The following is a 12,158-nucleotide window of genomic DNA, read 5'->3' as shown; positions in this document are numbered from 1 at the left end:
CTAAGGACTCGTATTCGCTGCTCAGCATCGACGCCTTAGTGGACAATGCCTCAGGTTGTCGACTCCTAAGTTTTTTGGACGCGTTCTTGGAGTACAACCAAATTCGTATGCACCCCCGCGTCGAGAATAAGTGCGCAAAAGAAGAAGGCACCAATCATTAACGTAAGAAACGCTCAAGGTGCCCAGGGTGAGCGCCTATGGCTTGTCAGGAGAAGAATTGATGGACGTCTGTCAGGTTGATGTGGGCGAAACCTGGATGACACCGTTTAGACGCTACCTTGTTGATGGGATGCTCCCAGTAGAACACGCAGAGGCTAAAGTGGTTAAGAAGAACTCAGGCAGGTGTACCTTGGTAGATGGGAAGCTGTTCAGACATGGCTACACGCATCCTTTCCTCACCTGTGTGAGTGGGGACCAGTGTACACGCATCATGGCAGATCTCCATGAAGGCATCTGCAGAAGTCATGTCGGGGGATGAGCTTTGTCCCAGAAGGCAGTTCGGGTAGGGTATTATTGGCCAACCATGAGGGAAGATTGCATGAAGTATGCGCAACGATGCAATCTATGTCAGAAGCATGTTGATTGGCATCATGCACCCCCAAAGGAGTTGCGGTCCATACATAGCCCCTGCCTTTCCACACATGGGAAATAAACATCTTGGGCCCTTTCCCGCTAGCGATTCGGTAGATGAAATGTCTAGTGGTGGCCATTGAATATTTTACCAAGTGGTTAGAAGCTGAACCAGTAGCACAGATAACTGCCCACAAGGTCCAGCACTTCGTGTGGAAAAACCTTGTATGTCGTTTTGGGATTCCAAGACGTTTGGTGTCTGATAACGGCACCCAGCTCACAAGTCAGTAGTTTGGCAAGTTGTGCATAGAGCTCGGCATCAAGCTGGTGTTCACCTCGGTAGAGCACCCTCAGACAAACGAACAGGTTGAGTCCGCCAACGGAGTCTTGCTCAAAGGCCTAAAGAAGAGGTTAGAGAAGGCTAAGGGGACTTGGGTTGATGAGGTACCTCGGATTTTGTGGGCATACCATACTACTCCACAGTCCACCACGAAGGAAACACCCTTCAGTTTGGTGTATGGATCAGACGCCATGATCCTTGTGGAGATTCAGGAGAGCTCGCCATGGTTCCAGAACTTCGTGATAGAGGAGTCTAACGAAGGGAGAAGGGTGAACCTAGATTTACTTGACGAGGTGCGAGAGCAAGCACACGTCAAAGCCGAAGCCCTAAAGAGAAGGGTTGAGCATAAACAAATGTCCAAGCTTAGACCTCGACAGTTCCAAGTTGCCGACCTGGTGATGACGAAAGTTCACCCCTACCAGTTGGAGAACAAGTTGTCTCCCAAGTGGACCGACCCATTTCACGTGGTAGAAGCACTTGGAAACAGGGCATACAGGCTCGAGACTCTGGAGGGTGGAGCCATACCTCGAACATGGAATGGGGTCAGCCTCAAGTTTATTTCAGTTAATGTATTTTTGTCAATCTTTATGAACAATTTGAATAATTAAGGGGACGCTCTTTTTCCCTTACGAGGGTTTTTTAATAAGGTCTCCCAATGAAAACTATTCTTGGAAAATGTTTTTCCAGAATACTTTGTTAACACACAAGAAGGCGACTTGACCGGTAAGTCATTCGAGTAAGTGCAAGTGTGCACGATTGACAACTAAACGAGGTCACCTATTCCCTTGGTAAGTTCCCAGAGCTTAGGTGGCCCGACAATCAAACTATTCAGTAAAACCCTGAGTCCATACGCGTTGAGTAGGGTTAAGATTACCTACCCAAAAGTAGGTAGACTGACCTCCCTTGGGTCAAGGAGTAGACATGGCGTGTAAGCCGACACCCAAGTCGGATACTCCAAGTAATAAAATTTGTTCAAGGGTAGACTTGGCACATAAGCCAAGTCTGATACTCCAATAAAAAGGCCTTAACATAGTGGACATGGCACGTGAGATGACCAGGTCAGACACTTTAATAGCCAATAAGTTATGAAAGAAATATTTATAACTACATATTAGAAAGGGCGACCTTTGCTCAGTAAGATTGGTTGGCTTAAGCTGGGGAAAGATGACCTGGCCTGGTAAGATTTTGAGTCCATGTACCCCAAGGCATACACCATGAGGTAATACGCTCCCTGCTCAGTAAGATTCTGAGTCCAGGAGGTACTGAACCACAACTAACAATACTCAAGAGCGCGCAGCTAAAGGTATCAAGAACGACCCACCTCGGAGTTAGAAGAACCACCCGAGCTCGGGCATTCTATGAAGAAGAACCAAGGGTAATCCTATGGTAGTAACCACCACGGAGGTATCACGAGTAGACTTGGTGTGTAATCCAACACTCAAGTCAGATATTCTAAATAATGAAAATTATCAAAGGAGTAGACTTGATAGGTGGATCCACACTCAAGTTAGATACTCTAAGCCGCTAAGATCCATTCAAGGGCGGACTTTGCAAAGAGAGTGGCCCCAAGTCAGATGCTCAAATCACCCAAACCATTATGAAGGATGTGTCAAGAAAGCAAATGAACCTTCCAAACACACAAGTCCTGCGCAGCCAAATCGAGAAATTTGATCCCTTGTGGCTTGTCAATGCCCAAGCAAGAGTGACATCCTTCGTAGTTAGAAGGTACAATTCATCCGTGAAATAGCTCCGTCATGAGCGCTACGATTTACCATGCTTAATCAATATGTTGCATTGAGAAGGTGGTTAATTATTATCAGATGATTAACTTATGATATTCGTGTTTACTGCAACATGCGTTCTTTATACCCTAGTCGAGGCATGGCAAAGGCAAGGTAAATAAATAAAATCATTGATATACATACAAAGGAGTTAAGAGATTGTTCAAAGAACTGCGGAAGGCCTCTGATAACAAAAGATCAACATTCTACTATACTCCTCCTCATCCACCAATCGCCCATCTACCACAATCTTTCCCAAACCTAATTGGGAGAAGTCCATCTCCGGGTATATTCCCCAGGCCTGGGCAACAGCGTCTTCAAACCCCGCCATGAAGGAGTTAGCAGCATCATCAGTAATGGCCTCCTTTTCCCTTGCCTAATTTTCATCCTTTTTTAGTAGCTTTTCATTCTTCTTGGCCAACTCCTCCTTCAACTTCTCCACATCAGCTTGGAGCTCCATTTTCTTATTTGATAATTCTAGGGCTTCCTTGGACTTCTCAATTAGGAGGACCCTAGATTCTTCTTGCGCTTGGTGGAACTTGGTGGCTTCATACTCCAGACCAACCACCCGCCGCGTGAGCTCGGCAACTTTTTTAGACTCCTCTTTAGTTGAGCCTTTCCACCCCCCTTAGCTTGGAGATGGTCAGGCAATTAACATCCAAGGCTTGTCCCAGTTGCCTCACTGCTTGCTCCACCAGCTGATCCTCCTCCAAGCACTCCAGTTTTTCCTTGGCCTCAGCAGATAGCAAGGTCTTCTCAAGGTAAGTGGGGGCATCCAAAGTAGGATCCCATAGTCCACCCACTGGCGCTCTTGCATTCTCTTGCATTACTATGTCTCGAGAAGAAGGAGGGCTGGTGGGAGGAACTTGGGCTCGAGGGGAAGGTGCGCGGCCATCTGAGGCAAAATGCTCAGCAAGCTCAGAAACAACCTTTCTCCTCCTTTTGAAGACTGGCCCTGAGTAAGTTTCCTCGTCATCGGAGGGGGCAACCTCAGCTACAGCCTTGAGCTTCAGATCTTTTGAGGGAGAAGCTTGGGCAGCAGCCTTCATTTTCTTGGCCCTAGCTGCCAAGTCTTTCTTTCTCAGTTTGAGCATACTGTCTGCAAAAGAGCACAAGTGAATCAGCAAAACAAGCGTACAAGTTAATACCAGTAAAAGCAAAAAAATGAAAGATACCAATGTATGCCTTGAGCCCCACAGGGGAGAACTCTTTGTTAATGAGAATGGCGGTGTCAAAGACCACTTTCAGACTAGAGAGGAAAAGGCACACCTCTCGTTCTTTTTGGGGCATTTACTCCAACCACCTAGGGCCTTGGAATCTTGGATTCTCAGTCCAATACAAGGGGAACACATCGAGAAGAGTTGGGTCCCTCTTGTTACAGCGGATTTTAAAGAATTTACCTTTGAAGTTCTTGTAGGATTGCTGGAAGGGTGTCAGCAAAGCTCTCCCAACCACCCCATTGAAGGACACCCACAGTTGGCGATCTAGGCGTTTGGCTCCAAAGAAGTATAGAAAAACCTCCACTGATGGCAGATGGTCGAAGTGAGTACAGAGGATAGAAAAACCCTGAACAAACGCCCAGCTATTTGGGTGTAACTGGATTGGGGCAACGTTTATTTCGGTGAGAATGGCTTTCTCGAAGTTTTACAGGGGAAGATGAATAAACACCTTTTTAAAAATCGTGTTGCAGAAGTAATAAAAAGGACCATCTGGGTCCGAGGATTCATCGCAACAGACCAGCTCATCCTTCCTACAAGGCAGTACCCTAAGACCCTTATCATCCTCCCTACCTAGAATACACCTTTTGGGTTGCTCACTCTTCATATAACGCACTATTTCCTCGGACGAGGTGTATATGGAGGTTTCTTCTAATAAGGTATTAGAGGCCCAAGGATACACGGCTCGGTAATCCATCATTCAGTATATCTAAAACAAAAATAGCAAACAAGAAAGGCACAACCACACATTTAGACAATGAAGAACAACACGCATACAATACAATAGCAAGGCTAGCAGAAATAGCAAACGAATGCAGAAATAGTCCCAGAACACCAGATACAATCATAATGAAAGCATTAAAGGGTATTAGTTCATAAACGTGGATTAGGGGAAGTACCTTGTGTCAAAGAGAGAGATGAGGCGAGGATGTTGCCCAGGATGAGGAGGAAGGTTTAGAGAATTCAAGTAAAGACGCGCAAGTTTCGTGCAGAGAAATGGAACAGTGAGAAAACGATGAAGTTTCCAACGTTATAAAACCATGTGTTGGGAAGGGTAAGCGACAATAAGTCTTTGTCGTTGATGAAAGGCCACGTGTGCACTTGCGATGGAGTGTGGTGGGACGTCCACTCAGGGACGCTTCGTGTGTCGTACCGCAAATGCCACTACCCGCTAGACATGTAGGATCCCCAGGGAGAGCAAATATCCTCTTCACAAAAGCAAGCTCAGCCCGAGCCTGGGGGGCTTGTGTACTAGCCAGAGCGCTCAGAGCTCAGTGCTTGTTGGCCACAGCTCAACCTCAGTTAGGTCAGCTCGGCTTCTAAGCCAAGTTAATGGGCCTAAGGATTGGGCTCAGAACATGGATTAACTATATTCTATATACATAACGTAACACCTCGTGCAAGGCCCAGGCGGTCAGCAAGGGGTAGTAATGGATCTAGGGGTGGTAATGGATCTAGGGGTGCGCTTAGTGCGTATAGGTCTAGCTCGAGAAAAATGTTTCCTCTAAACCTAAGCCCATGTGTGCTAGGGCACAATGAGTAGGTTGCATGTATGGTACGTAACGCCTCGTCGCAGGTGTCTACATGAAACAGATTGGACCCCTAATGCTGGTACATGAGTTGGTACCCTGGTGGTTATTGTGTTAAGATTTTATGCACTCCAAAAGGAGAGATTCTGTTTGGCTGGGGTGCTAAGAGAATGTTCCCTAAAAAAATATCTTTATTGGCGCAGGCTTTCAGTTGAAAGAGACTCTCGTGATAGAAAGCTGCTACAAGAGGTAGGCTATAAAAGGGACTTGAGATCCCAGGTAAAGGTACGTTGTTCCTAAGACTGAAACTACTTACTTACTTCTTGTTTCTACAAGTCTTGTACTGACTTGATCGTCGAAGTGCAATCAGTAGGTAGGGTCCCCTCTATCTCAACGGAGCAGCGTTCCAGCAGCCAAAGGGAAACACAAATTCCACCAAAGATAGACAGAGCCAGAGCTTAGAATTGAAGTTCACCAGCGACCAGGTCAACCGGCAGGAACAATAACAAACATTTTTACCGATAAATAATTCATTATTTTAATATTGATAAATACTTAATTATTTTAGGCTAATATATATACCATAGCTTAAGAGAAAATTTACATGGCATAAAATATTTTAAAATAAAACTTAAACATTAAATATATATATATATAAAGTTTTAAATAAGTTCTTTATTGTCTTTAAGATATTGTTCTTACATTTGCATTTATACATGCTTATGTATATAGTACAGGTATAGCTTATTACTATACAAATAATAAATATAATATAAATATAAGAGTAAGTTATTAAAATAAATATCTAACATTTTTATAAGAAAATGTGTATAAAAGGAAATAATTTTATTATTAATTTATCACAATCCAATTCCAATTACACACAAATATACATAATTCATATAAACCACGCATGGATCTACATATCAAAGGATATTTAATAAATGAATTATCGGTTGACATCTTTCAAAAGACCCTATTAAGTATGTAACACACAACAAATTACATTCATTCAAACTAGACAAATCTCATATCAAAGTCAACAATTAAAAAAAAATGTTTTCAACAATACTCAACCCTCCATAAGATAAGGTGATCATATCACATTCACATCCAGATCATCCTAAGGTTCTACTCAAAATCCAAGAACAAAACTATTCAAAATATAGGGACCTAGAGCAAAATATACAAACATAACAAAATTTTAGTATATGTTTAACCAATTTGATAGGATCATTTTTCTCAACTGGTCCCATAAAAGTTGATGACAAAATCTAAAAGGAAAAGAAGGAACAAAGAATCTTTAGAGTAAATTGGAACTTACTCTGTTTGAAAATCTAATTGGATAGGGAAGATCCCTGATTCCTCAGGTATTACGAGGTGCATGCAAATTCTGAAACAGATGAAGTAGGGAGGGATAAAATTAGGGAAAAGTTGGAAGAAAAGAAAAAGATTGATGAAGGAGGGAGAGAAAAAAGAAAATGGAGAGAGATGGGTGGGAATGTTACAATTATCCCATACAATAAAAATTTGCATTAATAACTCCTCAATCGCGTTAAGTTTTTTTAAAAAAAAAATACTAAAATTTTCCCTAATGTAATATAGGGTCAACATAGGTCTAATCCTAAAGAAAACATTTTAATTGAATCTCTTATTTAATATTTCATTATTCAAAAATTAAAAGGGGAGGAATTGGAAATGAAACAAGAAATGTAAAAAAAAAAAAAAGTATAAAAATGCAATGCAGTGAAGTCAAGACAAAAAATTATAAACATGCAAAATATAACTTCAATAGACCGTCTAACATGTGATCATAAATTAGATTGTCTAATGCAGTTTATGCATAATGAATTATGAAGAAAAGCTATAAACAATCATGTTGGGAAATCTAGCATGAAATTACAAACTAGTCATCTAACATGATCTATGCAATATGACATTCACTTAGCTATCAAACAATTTGAGAGCAATCGCTTAATAGATCATCTAATGGAAAAACGAAGATGAACAATAACATAAATTCCAAAAAATGTAAATGACATGAAACTTAAATTTCTTAAAAGGTAAAGTGTGGAAATGTAAATTGCAGAAAATTAAAGTGTAGGAAATGTTAATTGCATAAAATTAAAGTGCTAGAAATTAAAGTACTTATAAAGTAACTTGCTTGAAAGGTAAATTGCATAAATGTAAAATAAGGAATCATAAAAAATGTAAATGACAATGAATTAAATTGTGATTGAATTGAGAAAAAACTCTTAAACAAGAAATGTAAAGTACAAAAACTCAAACAAACAAGAATTATGATGAATCGAAAACAAGAAAAGCAAAATTCAGGTTTGGAATGAAAAACACATAACAAAAACCATGGTTAGTAAGCTTCATCTTCAATTCGCAAGAGACCTAAATCTGGAATCCTTGTTACTGAAGAAAACACAACTAATAGGGTTCTTCATTGTTACCCATTTCCAAAACCAAATTTAACTTCGAACAACGATTACAAAACACTGAACATAAAGGGAATAAGAAATGATGGAGAAAAGTACAGAAAAAAATGAAGAACTTTTATTAGAATTGAAACGTCAAAAATAGAAAATGAATAACAAAAAACTAAACTAATGTATTTTATTGTCTAATTATATATCTCTCTAATTAGCTTTGGTAGTTTAATGACCCTCAATTCCTGATTACATCCTAAGTAACTTGTGCAACTTTCTCTTTTCAAGCACTATTGACTATCTAGAGCGTGTTACTAATAGTGACAATCTACTACCGGTTTCTAGTGAAGGATTAACCTTTCAGAGCCTATTTATGTAGTTATTCAACAACTTCTTCCATGATTCTTAGCTCGATTTTATTTCCAACTTAGCTCTTAAAAAGGTCAAAACATTACATTAGAAATTTCATATAAAATAAAAAATAAAGAATAATTTTTAAAACATGTTTTTTGTAAAAACTCCTTTTTTTCAGAAAATACAAATCTAATCTAAAAATAGAAAATAAGAACAAAATAAACCTCAAGGAAATGTAATTAGTTTAGAAAAATACTGAAAATTTGAGAGTTATCATGCATCCTAAAAAAATTAATCCATCTTTTCTGCCTTATAAGTTCCTGCTGATCAAACAAATACCTCAAGCTCTTATGATCACAAAACACATCAAAACAAGTTCTATAAAGATAATGTCTCCAAATTTTTAAAGCAAAACTGATGGAAGAGGCCCCGGCACCAATCCATTGAAAGGCCACCAAAATATCAAATTAAGGCAACCACTAGAGTTATGGTCAAAGAGGGGTCAAGAGGACGCATTCTACATGTCATAAACTCTAGTGTAGAATAGTTTTACATTTTTTGTCAAAAGTAGCATAGTTTAATTCTTTTGTATTTTTGTTCAAACATGCAAAGTGGTACTTAAAATGCTAACCTAAGTTTAATTAGAGTTTCCTACTCCTAATTAAACTTAGGTCCAACCCACATTTATCCTAATTGGAGCGTAAGGTTCTAGAAGTCCTAGCACATGGAAGAATTCTAGAACCTACCTCACATGTGCTGAATTTAAGAGCCACCTTCCCATGTGCCAACATTTGAATTTCCCTCCAATTCTCTTTTCATTTTCAGCCCACTCTTGCTATATATAGAGGAGTTTGGGTCATGTAAATTCAAGATTAATACATGAGTGAATTGCTGCCAAAATTGTGCCAATATCACTCTTTGCCAAAAACCTCCTAGGTTAGGCTTTTAATCTTCACAAATTCGCCCTTTCCAAGTAGAGTTAGCCTCACCACTCTCAAATCCTACTTCTCATGCACCTTCAAGGTCACCACCACTCTTAGGAGGACCTTGTTCCATCTTCAATCCATGAAGCTTCCGCAATTCATCAACAAAACCGAAAATAGGAAGGCACAAATCCATCAAAAACAACTGCACCTAATTATATCATTAGTTGGATAATTTTTTTCATGTATCTTCAACTTACGAAAGGCATAAGCAACAACTTTCCTAATTTGCATAAGAACATAACTCAATCCCTTGTGTGAAACATCACAGAAAACTTCAAAAGGTTGATTTGTATTAGATAACACATGGGTGTTAGTTAACATTTTTCTCAACTCCTTAGAACTTATCTCACATTGCTCATTCCATGAAAAATGATGATAATTTCTAGTTAGTTAAGTCAAAGGAGGCACAATTTTATAAAAAAAATATAAACCTCTTGTAATATCTTGTCAACCTCACAAAACTTCTAATTTTTGTAACAATCTTAGGACGTTCACCAAAGAATGACTTCTAATTTAGAAGGATCCACTAATATTCATTAAGCCTAGATAACATGTCCCAAAAACTATACTTTTCACATTTAGAGGTCACACTTTGACAACTTGATATATAATTGTTTTTCTCTTGCAATATTCAAGACGGTTTTAAGAGGACTTTCATGTTCTTCTCGCATACCTGAGTAGATTAAGATATCATCCATGAATACTACCACAAATTTATCAAGCAAAGACCTAAAGATTTGATTCATATAATCCATGAAAATTTTTGGAGCATTAGTCACACCAAATGACATAACTAGAAATTTATAATGATCATAACTTGATCTAAAAACATTATTTTAAACATCTTAACTTTAACCAAAATCTTATGATAACATGAGTACATATCTATCTTGGAAAAGGAAACTTCCCCATACTATCTATCAAATCATCAATTCTAGGAAGATAAATATTTATCCTCGATTGTTAGCTTGTTCAATTGTCTATAATTTATACACAAACGAGATGAACCATCCTTTTACTTCACTATTAACATCGTAGCTCCTCATGGTGAAACACTGGGTTGGATAAACTAGTTTTCAAAAAAACCTTTTATATGTTTCTTCAACTTAGTTAGCTCGATTGGTATGGAGCATTTAACAAATGACCTACTCCAAAAATCATATCTATTTCAAACTCTATCACAACAACAAAAAAGTCCACATGCTTAACAACATAGTGTATTTGAATTTTGAGTTTGAGGCTAAATACAATGTAGTTTACTTATAACTCAAATCTTATAAACTAATCATCAACAAAATTGGTTGATAACACATAATAAACAAAGGCTAATAACTCGATTATCCTATATTATTTTCAATATAATATAAATCATAACAAAATCATATGTATTATACCTTAAAAATAGGAATTGAGAAACTTATATAATAAGATCTCTACAAAAATATATCAAACATTTGCTATCATTTCACGTTATAGTTTTTAACTAATTTAAGCGTCATTGAGAGATTTTCATTATCAATATCTTCATATTTTGTTAGAATAGAGTTATTTTTTTCATTAAAATTCATAACTTGCGTTATGAAACTTAAAAAGTCCAACCTAACACTCACTCAACAAAATGGCAAATTTTCGATAAATACAAATATTTTATACCCTAACTCACCTAAAAAAGCCAATGTTTTTATAAATACAAATATTTATATTCTATATAATTAAAATAAGAAATGATTTTATTTACTTTTTTTAGAAGGTTTGCTAAACATATCACTGTAATTTCGATTACTTTGAAATAGACATTATATATATAATATTAATATTACTATTTATTTTAATTTATAAGTTAATTTTTATTTTTATTTTGAAATTGACAATGAAATTTAATGTTAAATAAATATTGATTTTTTGTTCGTTAAATTAACATTAGTTAACTGTAACACCCAAAACAAATTATCCAGTGTATTATAAATATAATAGATGAGCTTATACAAAATATAATGTATTTCAAAATACAAGTTAACTATACATTATATATATAAATACAAATATTTATAACAAATAAATGGCAAACAAAAAAAGTAAAGGATTGAAAATGTAAGTGGATGGAAGATAAATGCATGTTAGGCCAACAATTATGTAACTGCATTGTAAACTGTTTTATGTATTCTGTTTCTACATGGATATACCTATATATACCCTTTGGCTTTCTGTATAGAAATACAGTTTTATATTCATAAATAATACCTTTCTCTGCTTTCTATAATGGCCACGTGTTCATCATAACATGGTATCAAAAGCAAGTTTTTTTTTGTTGTCGCTTATGTCTTCTGCCACGTCCCCTACTCGTACTTCTTCTTCTACGCATGCCTCTTCGGTCACCATGGCAGCAACCACCGCTTCCGTGCATCAGTTTTCCACTCCCATCTTCTTAAAGCATGCAGAGGACAATTTTTTGCTATGGAAACAGCAAGTCCTTGCCACTCTTGATGGTCTTCTGCTATCAAAATATTTGGATGGTTCTCAACTACCTCCTCGTTTTCTCCCACTCACTGAAGGTAACTCTTCCAAAATCAACCCAGAATTTCTTTTCTATCGACAACAGGATAGTTTGATAGTTGCCAGGATGTTGGCATCCATGTCAAATCCTTTCTTGACCAAAATAGTTGGCCTCTAATCCGCGTCTAAGATCTAGCAAACCCTTCAAACGCATTTCACTTCTAACACGCATGCTCATATTTCGTTTGCGACTCAAGACCCCCAAACAAGATCGCTCCGTCAGTGCATATCTTTTGGAGATAAAGACCACCGTTGATTTTCTTGCCTCCATTGGTGCCCCTGTGTCCATTGAAGACCAGATTGAAGCGATTCTTGACAGTCTTTCGGAGGATTATGATCCTTTTGTTGCTTCCATTATGTCAAGGTCGGAACCCTACACCATCAATGAAATAG

At 37.8% G+C, this 12,158-nt stretch overlaps 1 protein-coding gene across 1 annotated transcript; it reads left to right on the top strand.

Annotated features, from left to right (window-relative positions):
- Window positions 1-687: 687 nt before the first annotated feature.
- On the top strand, window positions 688-1,518 carry LOC137829078 (uncharacterized). The gene is made up of 2 exons (XM_068635871.1): window positions 688-853; window positions 914-1,518. Exons 1-2 carry the CDS (start codon window positions 688-690, stop codon window positions 1,516-1,518), a joined length of 771 nt encoding a protein of 256 aa, XP_068491972.1.
- Window positions 1,519-12,158: the final 10,640 nt, after the last annotated feature.

Source organism: Phaseolus vulgaris, chromosome 7 (assembly GCF_000499845.2).
Source record: "Phaseolus vulgaris cultivar G19833 chromosome 7, P. vulgaris v2.0, whole genome shotgun sequence".
NCBI classification, from domain to species: Eukaryota; Viridiplantae; Streptophyta; class Magnoliopsida; order Fabales; family Fabaceae; genus Phaseolus; species Phaseolus vulgaris.
Note: the sequence above shows the minus strand (reverse complement) of the source record. Positions and strands in the feature narration are given on the sequence as shown.

What these genes read in the sequence shown, in the direction of transcription:
- LOC137829078 (XM_068635871.1), top strand. Translation starts at nt 688, where the DNA reads ATGAAATGTCTAGTGGTGGCCATTGAATATTTTACCAAGTGGTTAGAA. An exon ending in TAACGGCACCCAGCTCACAA is followed by an intron (nt 854 to 913) that starts GTCAGTAGTTTG and finishes TCACCTCGGTAG; the next exon opens with AGCACCCTCAGACAAACGAA.